Source organism: Lutra lutra, chromosome 1 (assembly GCF_902655055.1).
Source record: "Lutra lutra chromosome 1, mLutLut1.2, whole genome shotgun sequence".
In the NCBI taxonomy this organism is placed as follows: domain Eukaryota; kingdom Metazoa; phylum Chordata; class Mammalia; order Carnivora; family Mustelidae; genus Lutra; species Lutra lutra.
Window position 1 is genome coordinate 82,131,582 of NC_062278.1, and position 17,516 is coordinate 82,149,097.

A 17,516-nucleotide genomic window follows, 5' to 3' on the forward strand; every position below is an offset into this window, starting at 1 on the left:
CTCATGCTATATGACTGATTCTAACAAGTGTCAACTCTTTGGACCATGTGGTACCTCTGACATTGTAAGCATCACAGATCATTAAGAGAACCTTCTATAGACATGGCGGATGTTCGTGGATTATCACTGGTGTTATAAAAGAAGCCTGTAGTGTTAGGATGTTTTTAGCAGCAAGTATATGTATATATCAGATCCTCAGACCAACTCAAACTGGCTTTAAAAACAAAGAAATTTACCATGTTACATGAGGAACTGGGATTCAAGATACTTCAAAGATCGGCTACTTTAGGGACTCAACAATGTCCTAAGCATTCCTATTCTTTCTATCTTGGGGGCTGCCATCCTCAGCACATTGCTTTTCGTCCTTATAATTATCCTCACGATTCTGTCCGGAGGGTTATTCCCTTCATCTAACAACAAGTAGAAATTAGCCATTCCTTATTACTAAAAATGGGTTAGGTGACCTTCTCGTGTAGCTTTGCCCCACATTCATAGGTAGTTAGAAAGCAGGGGAAAAAATTAGCCTCAGGCATGATGTATAAAGAGTTAATTTATTACAAGTAATCAAAATTGATAAAACTGGAAAAGTCAACAAATATTCTTTCAACAAAAATTAAATATGAATGCCGAAAATAACAGTGTCCAACAGTTAAACTCTCTTTTCAAATATTAGCACTACAGGTATATATCCTTTATCCTGGTGACTTTATAGAGTACTTCATTTTTCCTAAAAGCATATTACATTAATTACAACTTGCTTAAATTGTTCTATTACATTTAAAACAATCATCTCTTAAATATTTAAATCCCATCAGAGTGCAACTTAGATCATTCAGAGAAATTTCCATTTCAACTCAATGAAAACATCTACATATTTACATATTTTACTCTTTTCTGAGTGGGTCACCTCCAGACCCCTTGGAATAGTTCACCCTTTTCTACGAAAGTGTATGCGATTCATAAGTTCTCTGAACTTCAATATAAAGGAGTAGTTATTTATGTTGTCTTTCCATGTGTCATAAGTCCTTCTAAATTTCTCATAATAACTTTCTTTTTTCAAATTGAAATCTGATCCAATTTTTTTAAAATAACTGTCTTTTTTCCATATTTCTCTCCAGGAGCCTTTGAATTTTTCCAAATAACTTTCTTCAGATTCTTCCTTCCATATTCCTTCTCTTTTTTTTAAGGCTGTTAATTCAGCTTTAAGTAAGTTTCTGTGAATTGTCCAATAGATTTTAGAATCATAGTCTAGCCCTTTAACAAGAACAGTTTTGCCAAGGCCTCTTCTCAAAATTTCTTCATTCAGACTCATACTAAAATACCTACCCTTGAATAAAAAATAACACAGACCAATTACTAAAGAAAATTGCTACTATACTTATAACATCTTCACTTTGAAATTTATTTATTTATTTAAATTAAATAATCATCCAGGGGCTCCTGGGTGGCTCAGTCAATTAAGTGTCTGTCTTTGGCTCGGGTGGTGATCCCAGAGTTCTGGGATGGAGCCCCACATTGGGCTCCCTGCTCAGTGGGGAGTCTGCTTCTCCCTCTACCTCTCCCCCCACCCCTTGTGCTATCTCTCTCGCGTTCTCTCTCTCTCTCAAACACATACATAAAATCTTTTAAAAAAATAAATAAATAAACCAATTAGTTAATTTAATCATCATTCAGAGGGGCACCTGGGTGGCTCAGTGGGTTAAGCACCCAGCTCTTGATTTTGGCTCAGGTCATGATCTCAGGGTCTTAATATCTAGCCTTGCTTCGGGCTCCGTGCTCAGTGCAGTCTGTGAGATTCTCTCTCTCCCACACCCTCTGCCTCTCCCTTCCCTTCACATGTTCTCTCTCTCTTTCTCTAAAATAAACAGATAAATAAAATCTTAAAAAAAAAAAATCAGTCATTTAGCAACTTAGCCTCCAAAGCCAAAAAACATAAAGCAAAGGGCTCTCTAAGAACTTAAAACAGCTAATACTAAATCCAATAATTTCATTACTAGGAGAGATCCTTGTTCAAAGTTAATTGCCTCTTTTATTTTTTTTTTTAAGATTTTATTTATTTATTTGAGAGGGTGCGGGAGCACACGAGCAGAGGGAGGGGCAAAGGGAGAAGCTGACTTCTCACCGGGCAGGGAGCAGGGAGCCCGGAGCCTAAACCTGGACTGGATCCCAGGACCCTGAGATCATGACCTGAGTAGAAGGCAGCCGCTTAACTGACTGAGTCACCTGGGCACATCTTAATTGCCTCTTTTGTAACATACAGTTCCCCACAAACTCACTGGTCTTCTAACCCAAAGAGATGTAAAAGTAATAAAGTATAAAAATCGGTTTTTGTTTGTTTGATGTTTGGGGTAAAGAAGCACACAAAATAAGCAAAACAACAGAGGCTATAACAAAAGAAACTAAAAGCACACAAATGCAAATTGAACTGAATCATCACTGAACTATTAGATTAGGTTTCAGAATTCCAGTGCGTAAGAAGGTGCTGGCATGTAAATACATTTTTTATTTTTTAAAATATTTTATTTATTGGGGCGCCTGGGTGGCTCAGTGGGTTAAAGCCTCTGCCTTCGGCTCGGGTCGTGATCCCAGAGTCCTGGGATCGAGCCCCGCATGGGGCTCTCTGCTCAGCCGGGAGCCTGCTTCCTCCTCTCTCTCTCTGCCTGCCTCCCTGCCTACTTGTGGTCTCTGTCTATCAAATAAATAAATAAAATCTTTAAAAATATATATATTTTATTTATTTATTTATTTGACAGACAGAGATCATAATTAGGCAGAGAGCAGGCAGCGAGAGGAAGGGAAACAGGCTCATCGCTGAGCAGAGAGCCCGATGTGGGGCTCGATCCCAGAACCCTGGGATCATGACCTGAGCCTAAGGCAGAGGCTTTAACCCATTGAGCCACCCAGGCGCCCCAAATACATTTTTAAAAGACTTCCCACAAAATAATTTTTTTTTTAAAGATTATCTATTTGTTTGACAGAGAGAGAGAGAGAGAGGTCACAGTAGGCAGAGAGGCAGGCAGAGAGAGAGGGGGAAGCAGGCTCCCCGCCGAATGGAGAGCCTGATGCGGGGCTCAATCCCAGGACCCTGAGACCATGACCCAAGCTGAAGGAAGAAGCTTAAACCACTGAGCCACCCAGGTGCCCCACCACAAAATAATTTTTACATGAAAAATAGGACTGGACCTTGCATCTTCATCCTTTAGGAAATTTTCTTCAAGGAAAACCTCACTTCTAAATGAAACTGGATAAATGGGATTTTTTCCTACTAATTTACAGTATAAAGGAGATCCTGCTGGGGAGGCTGGTTGGCTCAGTCAGTAGACCTAAGACTCTTGATCTTGGAGTTGTGGGTTTGAGCCCCATGTTGGGTGTAGAGATTACTTAATTTTTTTAAAATCTTGGGGCGCCTGGGTGGCTCAGTGGGTTGGGCCGCTGCCTTTGGCTCAGGTCATGATCTCAGGGTCCTGGGGTCGAGTCCCGCATCGGGTTCTCTGCTCGGCAGAGATCCTGCTTCCCTCTCTCTCTCTCTGCCTGCCTCTCCATCTACTTATGATCTCTCTCTGTCAAATAAATAAATAAAATCTTTAAAAAAAAAAAAAATCTTAAAATAAAAAAAAAAAGGAGATCCTGCTTAGCTATTTATATAGTCCTTGTGGGATTTTAACCTAATGAGATTAATTTTAACACTAATAATTTAATAGCTTTCTTAGTCAAGTACTTCACAATTAAATTCTAAAAATGCGAAAACTCCAGGTTTCAAGTAAGAGACATTTTTAGGACTTTCATAAGGAACAAAGTAACCTTTTTTCCCTTAAATGCAGTAACTTTTGGTCATAATGAGTTAATAAATACAGTCTTAAAGGATTTATTGTGTTTTTCTCAAACTTTTAAATTATAAGAGCTCATTCCCTTAAACCAAAATCAGAATAACTAAAATTCAATCTCATACATTAGTAAATTCAACAAATGCAAATTACCACAGCATGCATATACTGCATAGTTGGGTCACCTAGGAAGTAATATAAGCTAAAGTATTTAAGGTGAAGTATGAGCTCAGGAGCCAGAAAGGGCTGGGTTGAATACAGGTTCTTCCACTTGGTTACCCTGAGTCCCATCTATAAATGGGAGTAAAAACAATGACTCCATAGGGTGGTTTTGAGGATAAATAAAATATACTTCTCAATTTAAAACCAAAGATAATGTTTTCTTAGTTAAAAAAATTTATTTTTATTTTTTATTATTTATTTATTTATTTATTTTTAAAGATTTTATTTATGGGGCACCTGGGTCAGTTAAGCATCTGCCTTAGGCTCAGGTCATGATCTCAGGGTCCTGTGATCAAGCCTCCTGTCAGGCTCCCAGCTCAGCAAGGAGTCTGAGTCTCCCTCTGCCCCTCCCCCCTCCATATGCATGTGCTCTCTCTCTCAAATAAACAGAATCTTTAAAAAAAATTTTGCAAAAGATTTTATTTATTTATTTGAGAGAGAGCATGTATCACAAGGGCCAGCAAGGGGAGAGACAGAGGGAAGAGAGAATATCAAGTAGACTCCCCACTGAGTGCATAACCCAATGCCTGCCTTGATCTCATGACCCTGAGCTCATGACCTGAGCAGAAATCAAGAGTCAGGCACTTAACCTACTGAGCCACCCAAGCTCCCAACATTTTTTTTATTTTTAAGTATCTGTATACCCAGCATGGGGATCTAATTCATGATCTCAAGATCAAGAGACACATGCTCAGGGCACCTGGGTGGCTCAGTGGGTTAAAGCCTCTGCCTTGGGCTCAGGTCATGATCTCAGGGTCCTGGGACTGAGCCCCGCATCAGGCTCTCTGCTCAGTGGGGAGTCTGCTTCCCCCTCTCTCTCTGCCTGCCTCTCTGCCTACTTGTGATCTCAAAAAAATAAATAAAATCTTTTTAAAAAGTATTGAATCTTTTAAAAAAAAGAGTCACATGCTCCACCATCTGAGCCAACCAGGTGCCTGGAGAACATAATATTTTTGTAAGGCCTTTGGCATCTTTATATATTTTGCATTACCAGCTTACTTTTTATTTTTTTAAAAAAGATTTTATTTGTAAGTAATCTCTACATCCAACATGGGTGGGGCCTGAACTCACAACTCTGAGATTAAGAGTTGCATGCTCCATTGACTGAGGCAGCCACAGACCCCTACCAGCTTACTTTTAACTCTAAGACACTTCAACCAATCAGTGTTGGATAATTCTTATTTTGAAAGAACTGCATATGACCCGGACATACAGAAATTAACGGGTTTCATCAGGCTTTCTATCAATAGTTCAAAAAGCTCTAAGAATTCAAAGTGGTTACAATTTTAATCCCTTTAACATGAGGTTATTTTTTTCCTCAGATTATTTTTGTTTGTTATATAATAAGGGACTTTATTTATTTATTTTAAAGACTTTATTTATTAATTTGACAGAGAGAAAGAGAGCAGGAGAGGAAACACAAGCAGGGGGAGTGGAAGAGGGAGAAGCAGGCTTCCCGCTGAGCAGGGAGCCTGATGCAGGCTTGATCCCAGGACCCTGGGGCCATGACAAGAGCCAAATGCAGACGCTTAATGACGGAGCCACCCAGGTGCTCCAATAAGGGACTTTAAGAGTAAGAAAACTGTACTTCAACCTGTCATAACACTTTACCTACTTAATTTTCTACATTCTTTTTTCAGTAATCGTCCACCAAAAGCCTGAAGTAAGGCTCCTGCAAGGACTCAGGACAGAGACACAGGGACACTGATGAAGCTCCACAGCATCCCCAGTTACACAGTGGCCATGGTCAGTCATAATGGTAGGAAAACTCTGAGGCAAGTCTTTAGTTGACTGATTACAGATCATAAACAGTACTTAAATATTCTCGACTTTACAGTTCAGAGACTGAGCACTATTTACTTCAGAAAACACCCCTGCTCTTTGTAGTTTCCAGCTGACAGGGCTCACTCAACAAGCAGTTTCTAATAACAAGGGCGATACACTATACTCATGTATAAGTAAATGTGTAAAGATAATCCTCAAATGAGCAATGTCCAAAGTCATTAATAATTTTAGGTTTCTTTCATGTTCTTAATTTTCCATTTTTTATAATAAACATATAAATAATATTTAATAACAAAACGTATATATGAAACACCTGGTTCACTACACATGATCACTATGAGTAGCAGTTAAGAAAGACAAAAATTCAGTCCCATTGTAGATTCAAGATTCTAATTAATGATGGTTCTGAACAAATAAAAAGAATAAAATACTGCTCATGATTTCTTCACACTTACCTTATTCACTAGAAGATAGCAAAAGAGCACCGAATTCTCCTTTCCAAGAAGTTGAAACCATAGCAATTGGGAAGGTTTTAACTCTTTTTGTAACCACACCTTCCCAGTTTCAGTGAGTTCTACTCCTGCCAGTTTAACCAACAGAACACCACAGGGCTCTTCTAAAAAGGTTAGATAGAAAATTGTTTAGCTTTAATATCATGTTGCAAAAGCAAATTTCAAAGTCACATGCCCCCACAAAACAACTAAATATACTATGCTTCTTTACAAACACCCAGACTCTCTAAATGTAGATCTATTTATATCTGTACTCAACTTTTCTTTTAAAGCAACCGAAGCATGTAACATATGGAATAATGTAAAAAACCCATTTCAGTAAGCTCCAGAACAGGATGGAGAAGCCATTATAAGCAAATGCATATATGGCAATTTACAGTGCTGTCTCAGCATGACCTCTGGAAGCAGGTTCTACTTAATAGCATCCCCAGAATTGTGCAGTGTACAGCCTGGACAAACCCAGGTGGTGACATTGCTGCCTGAGAGCTGAAAAGTCATCACTATTCCAGAGAGAAGAGATTTAAATTATGACAACATAATTACAACAACATGACATAACGGTTGCTCAATTATTTGTGGAAAGAATGCATAAACGCCTGAATGAAATCCTGAATGGTAGAATAAAAAAAGGAGGGGGGGGAATCTGAAGCCAAATTAAATAGTCCCTTGTATTTATTTGTTTTTATTTTTTTTTTAAGATTTTATTTATTTGGGCGCCTGGGTGGCTCAGTGGGTTAAGCCGCTGCCTTTGGCTCAGGTCATGATCTCAGGGTCCTGGGATCGAGTCCCGCATCGGGCTCTCTGCTCAGCAGGGAGCCTGCTTCCATCTCTCTCTCTCTCTCTCTCTCTGCCTGCCTTTCTGTCTACTTGTGATCTCTCTCTGTCAAATAAATAAATAAAATCTTTAAAAAAAAAAAAAAGATTTTATTTATTTATTTGACAGACAGAGATCACAAGTAGACAGAGAGGCAGGCAGAGAGAGAGGGGGAAGCAGGCTCCTTGCAGAGCAGAGAGCCCGATGTGGGGCTCGATCCCAGGACTCTGGGATCATGACCTAAGCTGAAGGCAGAGGATTTAACTCACTGAGCCACCCAGGCGCCCCTGTCCCTTGTATTTAAAGCCAAGAGTTTGTACTTTCCCTCACAAAGCTACTAAAACTTAAAATGACTTTTTTTGCTATTTTACAAATGACTTCTAATTAACAAATACTAAAATAGTTGTGTTATTTTCTCACTCTACTTACTTTTCCATGAAGATATGATAGGTAAAGTAATAGGAATATGCTCAATTTCTAAGCCATTCTCAGTTATTCGGCGTAATCGTCCACGTAGTTTAACATTCTTTCGTATAAATTCTACTGGAATATCTGAAGAACTTGTAAATTTTGATGTCTGTTGATTTATAAAAAAACCACAATATTTTATTATTATTTTCATTTTAAATTATGTCAAACTGTCATCTAAACATTTAACAAGAAGATATAACCACTGAAAATTTTTAATTTTGTCCTTAATTTTATATTAATATTTTACTTATGATTTAATCGAAGTGTTGGTCGGGAGCACCTGTCTGGCTCTGTTGGTGGAGCATGCAACTCTTGACCTTGGGGTTGTGGGTTCAAGCCCCACACTGGGTACAGAGATTATTTAAAAATAAAATCTTTTGGGAAAAAAAAAAACTATGAATACTAAAAGTGAGAGTTAGTATTTTAAAAGATCCTGACAACTAGGATGATGGGATAAAATATAAAAGTCTTCCCCTGTACTCCCCAAAACTAATGTAGGATAGAAGACAATAAGCTAATTGTAGGATATATGAGAAAGATAAAGAACTTTAGTTCATTGTGAACTCAAAATGAAATGAAAGTGTGACAAGTCTACAAAAAAAAAGTACAAACTCCCTCTCCTCTCCACTCTTCACTGCTCCCCACCAAATTCAAACACCAAGCAACATTGTAAGGAACAGATCCCAAACAAGAAATAAGGAAGAGATTGTTCTAGATCAGGCCCTCAAGGGATATACTGTGCTCTCCTGCGTACCATATCTCCTAAAAGACTTCAACAACAAACTAGAACAAAACTAGAAGATGAGAAAGAAGATGATAAAGTGCCTGGAAACCACATCACATGAGAAAACCAAGAATATCTCGCACAGGGGAGGGAAGACTTAGAAGTAGAGAGGGTCATTAAAGACATCTCCAATTACTAAATATCTATCCCTTTTTAATTTTAGGTGTTTTCATTGAGGATATACATAAAAAGATCTAAGAGTGCCTTGGTGCTTGGAATTTTTGAAATTATTAAGGAGCTAGGGAAGAAACTGAAATAGAACCCATGATCCTTGCTCTCACCGAATTCACCATCTATGTGAGGAACCTTTAAAGGCAGATCCCATTGCATCTACCTTTTCTGCATCCAATAATCCCTCAACAGCAGAAAGTTCAGTGCTGTATTTCTGTGACATAACAGGCACTATCTGGGAGATGAACTAACAATGTAAGTAAAACCAGAATACAACTGCAGAGCAATATATAAGTAGGTTTAAGATAAGCAATATATAAGAGGGCCTCCGAGTGGCTCAGTCAATTGGGCATCTGCCTTCAGCTCAGGTCATGATCCCAGGGGCCTGGGATCCAGCCCCACATCAGGCTCTCTGCTTGGCGAGGAGCCTGCTTCTCCCTTCCCTCTGCCTGCCACCACCCCTGCTTGTGCTCTCTCTGTCAAATAAATAAATAAAGTCTTAAAAAAAAAAAAAAGATAAAGTATAAATGCTAAAGGGTTCGGCTGCCTGGAGAGTTCAATCCATTAAGCATCTGACTTCGGCTCCGGGCATGATCTCAGGGTCATGAGATCGAACCTCGAGTCAGGCTCCATGGAGCCTGATAAAGATTCTCTTTCTCCCACTCCCTTTACCCCTCCCCCCATTCACTCTCTCTCAAATAAGTAAATAAAGGCATAAATGCTAAAGGGTCAAAAATGTAAAGAATAAGATCTGAGGGAGACATCTTAAAGCAAGTGAATTCTAAACTTGTGATAAACATCCTGCTCTCTAGAAGAGGCAGAAAGATGATGCCACTAACAAGAACACTGTCCCTAAGCCTCAGATGGAGAAGGAAGTGTCCTAAAGGCAAAGAGACAAAAGCTGGAAACACTGTGAAAAGAAAATAATAAGTGTTTCAAATTCAGGAATATGAAATTTGGAATCCAGTTCTGCCACATACTAGCTGGATGAGAATTACTTAACTTCGAGTATCCATCTCCTCTGTCCATAAAAATTAGGTGTAAGAATGCCTCTTTCAGGGCCCCTGGACGGTTTAGTTGGCTGAGCATCTGACTCTTGATTTTGGCTCAGGTCATGGTCTCAGGGTCATGGCATCAAGCCCCACGTTAGGCTCTGTGCTCAGTGGGGAGTCTGCTTGAGATTCTCTCTCCCCCCTGCCTCTCCCACACTCTCTAAATAAACAAACAAACAAATAAATAAATAAATAAATTTTTTTAAAATACCTGTTTCATATGATTATCTTAAGTATTAAATGAAATTATGTATCTCAAGTGCTTAGCACAGTACTGAACTCAATCATCATTTTTTATTTTTTAAATATGAAATTTGGACTTATCTACCAGTAGCTGAAAGAATATGAGAGGTTGGCAAACTCAGGAGGAGGAAAAAGGGGAGGAAATACAGAAAGAAAGCTGAAGGGGAGCTATTAGGTCCCCTTTGTGGCAGGACTTTGGTTGGTTAATGCATTATCTATTCCCAAGCCTCTTTCTTTTGTCATCATGTACTGTAAGCATGGAAAACCTAAATGACCGCCTTCCCAACCTCCCTTCCACCTAGAGGTGGCCATATGATAAAAGGATGTAAGCAAAAGTCTACTGAAGGCTTTTGGTAAAACTTCTGTTTTCTCAATAAAAAGGAAAACATGTGGCTGGCACCTTCTTTTTCCCTCTTCTTCTGCTTTGAACGTGAATATGCTATTTGGAGTTACAGCAGCCATTCTGTGCCATGAGGAAAGGCACAGAGAATCATATAGACCTAAACTCTCTGTCATTGACCCAGAGTACCAATGCCAGCAGCATCCTACCACCAGAAGTCTTTCAACATGACGGAAAAAAAAGCCTTTTAAATTGGTTAAACTACTGCTGCATGGGGTTTCTCCTACTTGTAGCCAAAGTTCTCCAACTGTTACACAATAAAATTGTTTGCCCCCTAATGTTCCAATATTCTTTTTCTACCTCTTTAGCTTGCTCTTCTCACCACTATTCATTATTTTCAAAACTCATAAAACCTAAGAAAAAAAGACACCAGAACTATGGTCTAAGATAAATAACTTCATAACATACTAATATAAATTACTATTAATGAATAAGTAATTTGCATAAATCAATAACATACCTAATATTGTATAACTTAGAACAATCTATAATTAATTTATGTCATTTTTAAGGGCTAACAAGTGAAGTAATCCCTCAGATTTATTTTTACCAAAATTCTATTTTTAAGATTTTATTTATTTATTTGAGAGAGAGATAGTGAGAGAGAACATGAGTGGGTTGAAGGGCAGAGGGAGAAGCAGACTCCTCACTGAGCAGGGAGCCCACTGCAGGGCTCAAACCCAGGATCCTGGGATCATGACCTGAACTGAAGACAGACACTTATCCGACTGAGCCACCCAAGCACCCCTTATTTTTACCTAAATTCTTAATCAGATCATTTAGTATTTTGACAATTTTGAAACCTTCAAAATACAAATGTCATGGAACATAGATTGTAAGATAAAGAAAAAAGTGAAATGAAAAGAGCTAAAGCTTCAAAAGTTTCACTTTAAAAATATAAGCTAAATGTGAATGACTTACAAAATCATGGAGGTGTTAAAAGAAAAAACCTATTAGATTATTAGATACAAGGTTAAAAATGAGTTCAAGACACTTAATAAAAAATGGGGGGACTGGGCGCCTGGGTGGCTCAGTGGGTTAAGCCGCTGCCTTCGACTCAAGTCATGATCTCAGGGTCCTGGGATCGAGGCCCGCATCAGGCTCTCTGCTCAGCAGGGAGCCTGCTTCCCTCTCTCTCTCTCTCTCTCTGCCTGCCTCTCTGTCTACTTGTGATCTCTCTCTGTCAAGTAAATAAATAAAATCTTAAAAAAAAAAAAATGGGGGGATAAAAGTCTGACTTTGGAGTCAGAGGGAAAAGGCAGGAGTTGGAAAAGATGTACTATATAGTACAGTAAAGCTATATAGTCAATGATAATATAAAACAATATAGAGATAATAAATGTAAGACATTAATATACACAGAAGCAATAAACTCATTCCAGACTGTAACATGACACTACAATTACACTCAGTTACAAGAATCAGTTACATTAAAAAAACTTTCAAAGCCTGAATTGTCAAAAGGATTCCATAATATCTATTATTAAAACATTACTGAAAGGCCGAAAAATATGCTAACTGAAAATATAAATTATTTTTTTACATCACACTTCTTGCTCTGTTCATTAAACAGATCTTACAGATTGCTACAAATTGGAGAAAGTATAAATTATTCAGTGCTAAAGGACATAATTTGACTATAATCTAACACCACTATACAAAATGGTTTTGAGACATGCCACAACGTCTGAAATGCAAATTTAGTGATTACAGCATTCTAGCCAACTAAATCCTTTACAGATTCCTTTTTAAGCATGAAGAAAAGTGATTATGGAAAGAGAGAGCGGGCAATCACTTTCCATACAATCCTGCGGATGTGTTGCTTTTAAACCAAGATCTTAAAATGGGTTTGTTGTTCTAAAATAATATTTAAGACTTCCTTTTTTTTTTTTTTTTTAATTTGACAGACAGAGATCGCAAGTAGGCAGAGAGGCAGGCAGAGAGAGAGGAGGAAGCGGGCTCCCCGCAGAGCAGAGAGCCCGACTCGGGGCTCAATCCCAGGACCCTGGGATCATGACCTGAGCCAAAGGCAGAGGCTTTAACCTACTGAGCCACCCAGGCACCCCAATATTTAAGACTTCTAATATGAATAACAAAATGATACACTGCTTGAGAGAAAAATGGTCTGCAAGTGAGAAGAAATTAACTGTCTCTTGCTTATCATAGTGCCTTCTTCATTTTTTTTAACTTACCATCCGAACACTTCTTAGAAGTAACACTGTTCCAGCTACGGCCATTACGGTGCTGATGTTCTTCAGAAAGAGATTAAATGATTAATTCTCACTAGTTGTTATTCATAATAGTAAAAGTACTCATTGGAAGGGGACCAAAAAGAAGACTGACCTCTCTATTAACTGTCCAAATAAAGTGCATCCTTCAACTAACGGCCCATTTCTCCCAACAAACTTTAACTGCCCACCTACTCATCAATCTTCCTGCTTTTTCCCCAAACAATCTGGCACGCACAGTAATTATATATGTAATATTGTATTGTTCTCTATTGACTGTTCCTTTTAACCATGAATTCCTTAAATGCATGAATCAGTCTAATACTTCTTGAACAATGTCCACAGTAACTTGCATAACCCTGAGTCTACAGTGGGAATGTAAATATTTGGTAGAAAACTTTACTATCCAAAGCTTAAAATATAATGCTTTAGATGTATATGTGGGAGAAGAGTTGGGAAGAACTTATCAATGTTTTTAAAGTGCTTCATTAGAAATAGACTGGGACACCTAGGTAGCTCTGTCAGTTAAGCATCTGCCTGCAGCTCAGGTCCCCATCTGGGACGAAGCCCCACAGGCATCTCTGCTCAGCAGGGACCCTTCCTCTCCCTGTCCCTCTGCCTGCGGCTCCTCCTGCTTTTGCTCGTTCTCTCTCTCTGTCAAGCAGATTAGCAAATAAAATCCTTTAAAACACACACACACACTGAAATAGACCTAAAAAATTTTAACTTAAAAATAAGAACCTGAGGCTCCCGCAACAAGCGCGATAATCTAACATGTTTTCCTTCAAGAAATACAACTAGGTTAAGTAAGAAATGAAGCTGAAAATATACCCAAAGAAATGAAGATGCTAAGATTGCTCTTAATGTTGAAGTAAAGCTACTTAGATCCAACTCTGATCTTCCTCTAAACATCAGGCAAACATAAAACAAAGCGGTGAAAACTTTGTAATTACCATCACATAATGCCTTTTATTTGTTCTGTGGATTTCCCATTTGTAGGGAAAAAAGGGAAATATACACAAAGATACACCCTGTGATTGGGACATTTGGAATAATGTATCCATGTGCCAATTTTTTTAAAGATTCTTTCAAGAGATTTTATTTATTTATTTGATAGAGATCACAAGTAGGCAGAGAGGCAGGCAGAGAGACAGGGGGAAGCAGGATCCTGGCTGAGCAGAAAGCCCGATGCGGGACTCGATCCCAGGACCCTGAGATCATGACCTGAGCTGGTGGACATTTAATTGACTGAGCCACCCAGGCATCCTTCCATATGCCAGTTTAAACACCGTTCCCTCTCTCAACCTACTGAAGTCGTTTTTTTAATTTGAAACAACCCATGCACCAAATTCTGCTTCACTGGAAGAAGCCAGGCTTTGTCAATTAACACGTGTGTATCTATCATTCATTAATGCCACCCATACCTGTCTAGCACTTACTAAGTGGTAGGCAATATTCTAGGGGTAAGAGCTGTACTTGGGAAGGAAACAGCCATGGTCCAGGGCCTTGTGGGGCATGATTGCAGAGCCTTTGCAAAACTGATGATCCTACTCAACTTCTCAGAAGAATTTAACATAGTTACTCATTCTCTCTGAAAATATTCTCTTCCCTTGACTTCTAGGACACCTGGTTTTCCTGATTTTCCTCCTACTCCTTCACTGTTTCTTTCCAATCTTTGCTGACCTCCTTTTCACAAATTCTAAATGTTAAGAGAATCCTTCAGGTCCCAGGTCTCAATTCTAGGATTTCAGAAACTCTTCTGACTTGTTCCAGGATGCCATTCAAGCTTAAAACACTAGCTTAAGGTTTATGTGGTTAATTCCTAAAGTTGTATGTCCAGTTATGATCTCCCTTCAATGCCAGATTCCTATACCTGGTTGCCTAGATAACATCTAGAACTTGGTTTAGAATTCTAATAACCATCTTCAGGTTCACACCCGTCCACCTTCAAGTTCACATGTCCAAAGAGTCCTCCAGATTTCCCCAACAAATCACTGACTCCCAACTCCTTCCCAGAAGCAACTTTGACCACCATCCACCCCTTGATTCCTCTTTCTTTACCTCCCACCCCAAATCAATCACACCATCCCTGGGGAACTAGCCACAATCTTGTGTCGCCTGGTCACCTAAGATGTCGCACTCTTGGTCGAACTCCAGTGCCCTCTCACTTCATTCGAAACATAAGGACTACAAGACCACGTGCCCACCCCCCCGCCCTTGGTTTCCTGTGCCTCGCCGTCCCCAAATGCTTTGGGGGGGGGGGGTGCTGGCGCCCCACGCTGTGCTGCGTATGTCTCTGAGGTGTCCCCGGGGCCCACCACGGTCCTAGCAGTAATTCGGCAGAGGTGGCCTCCTTGGCCCTCCGCGCCCATCCCACGCAGCCAGCCCAACCGGATAGCACTCCCCCCGCCACGGCCGCCGGTCCCTCGCTATCCTGGCGAAGCGGCTCTCCGCCCCGCCCGGGCCCCCACGGTTCCACTGCGCGCGGCCTCCCGCAGCCCGCCTCCCTCAGGCTCGCTCCGCGCGGCCCCGTGCCCACCGCCTGCCCGGCCGGCTGGTTTCCGGTACCCGGACGAGACGCAGGTGGTCGTCGGCCCACTGCGAGACCCGCGCCACCACGTTGGGCGCTGCTCCGTCCCGGTCCGTCGGCGGCGAGGCCGACGCCACAGTCCGCCCCGCCATGTTCCCGGCTTCCCGCGAGCCAGCGGCGCGCTCCTCGGGCGGACGGCAGGGGGCGCCGCGCTCCTAGGGCGCAGCGCGCGGACCCAGGCTCCCCCGCCTGTGGGGGCCCAGCGCGCCTACCGACAACCGAGTCCTTGTGTCCTCCACAAGCCCCCCCAGGAGTGGACTGACGGCGGCTATGAGCTCCCTCGTCGCCTGTGGACGGGCGCCCCACTGAGTCGGAGACTGCCGACAGTGACCCCCACCCCAGCATCTATGCAGGGGATTTCCGCCGCGCTGGACGTCTGTGTGGGGCAGTGGCGGGGAGCTAAAGGCTTCCCAGCGGTGCTGGTGGGGAGGCGAGATGATTAGTTCGTGACTTCAGTTAACCCAACCTTAGTGTGGGTTCCGCATCTGCAATGCAGAAAGGAAATTGAAGGAGTACTTCCCCTTGTTCCCAAATACAACAAGATGCTTAATATATTTGAATCTTGCATTCAAGTTTGCACGGTTGCTTTGTAACCCTAATATCACGTGTTCTAAATTGTCGAACTGTTAACTGATTAAATGTAGAAAGCTATGTTAGTATATTTAAGATATTACTAGTAGTATAAATTAGTATATTTTTAAACAACATTTAGATGCAGGACAATGTAATGATATGGTAACATTTGTGTAAAAAATTGTGTGTGTGTGTGTGTGTGTGTACCATGAAAAGCTATGCAAGGAACCTACAACAGTGATTGCCCCTGGGGAGAGGGATTCGGGTAGGAATGGTTGGGAGGTTTAACTATCTACCAGCTCTAATAGAACATTTTGCAATGATGGAAATATTTTAATATTCACGTGTGGTTAGTGGCTATGATATTGGACTGTGCAAGTATACCGTTGAAAATTTTTTTTACCTTATGCACATTTATTACCTTAGAAGTCAAAATGAAATACGCTGGATTCCTAACACACACTGAGTAGTACCTTCAAGGAATGTAGTGCCTCAGTACTACATCTAATAGAAAATAAGTAACAGCTAAGATTTAGATCTAACTATGTGCCAGGCACCATTCTAAATAGTTTTCATGTATTAACTCCTTTGATCCTCACAGCAACTTTATTAGACAGACACTATTATTAAGCCCAATTTTAAAGAGTAAGTATGTGGAGTGAGTAAGCCAGTAGCTAAGGTCACCCAGCCAAGAAGTGGTGAGCTGGGCCATTGTGCGGGGATTCTACTCAGCCAGTTGGCTCAGTCTGTGCACTTAACCACAACACTGCCTCCCACAAAGGCAATCAGCTAGCACACATAAATCCCTATAAATCTCCAGTGAGGGGGCACACAAATAATATTGGGGAAAATCCAGCTAAAAAGATATACTATCTAAGTCCCTAATTACTATTTCAGATAAAAACAAAGTTTCTGTATATTAAGAGATTTTGAATAGCTTTAGTTAATAAGTAGAAAAAAATAAGATTTCTTCAGGGGCAATTCTGTTCCCAAGTCTTCCTTTGCTGTTTCAATGTTCTTTCTGTTCTCTCTCATTCTTCAAGTCAAAGACAGTGCTCTGTTCATTTTCCCTACTTTCTACCCCAAGGTCTTCTTTTCTATACCCTAGATTATCAGCCACCTGGTGTTTCTGAATCCTCCAGATATCTCAAAGTGTCCTTCTCGATATTTCAGCATCATCCCACTAACCATTGATGTGGGAAGGGTAGCTCCTGCCCCAGGATTTCTGCAGATTGAGAAATTTAACATTTTCTTGGGGTAGCTTCACCAAGGACCCCTGCCCCTTTTGATGCTGGTGACCATTGAGAACTCAATGGATATGTTGCTTATATGACTAGAGAGGTATGCACGAAAGCCACACTTAGGTTCATTGCCCACCCCTCAATTTCCCACAATACCATGAACACAAAGACTGAGACTGTATTAGACTTTCATTAAAGATTTGATATTAACTATATGGAATGGTAATTTAAAAAAAATTAACTTGGGGCGCCTCTGTGGCTTAGTCAGTTAAGCATCTGACTCTTGATCTTGTTACAGAACCTGAACTGGATCCTGGCAGAAGAACCAAGTGGCACTCAAGAGACCTTGGAGATCGGAGGTTTATTCAACACAAGTGAGCTCAGAGGGGAGTAATCTCCCAAGGTCTGAGCGCTGAGCACAAACAAAGGGGGTAGTTTATACACTTTTACTTATGTATCTGTGCCACTCTTGGGCCCACTGCTGGCAGGGACAGGGGAGGAAAACCCGAAATGGCTCTGGGGCCAGGACTGGGATCACCTGTTGGATTGGTCGGCCACCTTAGAACACAGATTTCCCATACCAGTCTTAGCTCAGGTCTTGATTTC

The 17,516-nt window shown here is 40.7% G+C and overlaps 1 protein-coding gene across 2 annotated transcripts; it reads right to left on the bottom strand.

Annotated features, from left to right (window-relative positions):
* Positions 1-227: 227 nt before the first annotated feature.
* On the bottom strand, positions 228-15,259 carry C1H3orf33 (chromosome 1 C3orf33 homolog). 2 transcript variants are annotated; one of them, XM_047728576.1, is made up of 5 exons: positions 15,046-15,259; positions 12,471-12,530; positions 7,587-7,734; positions 6,287-6,447; positions 228-1,327 (listed from the first exon to the last, which is right to left on the bottom strand). In XM_047728576.1, the coding sequence occupies exons 2-5, from the start codon at positions 12,513-12,515 to the stop codon at positions 929-931; spliced, it is 753 nt and encodes a 250-aa protein (XP_047584532.1). In that variant the 5' UTR covers positions 12,516-12,530; positions 15,046-15,259; the 3' UTR covers positions 228-928. The 2 variants fall into 2 exon arrangements, with proteins under 2 accessions (XP_047584532.1, XP_047584541.1); XM_047728585.1 differs by having other exon boundaries at positions 244-1,327; positions 15,075-15,230.
* Positions 15,260-17,516: the final 2,257 nt, after the last annotated feature.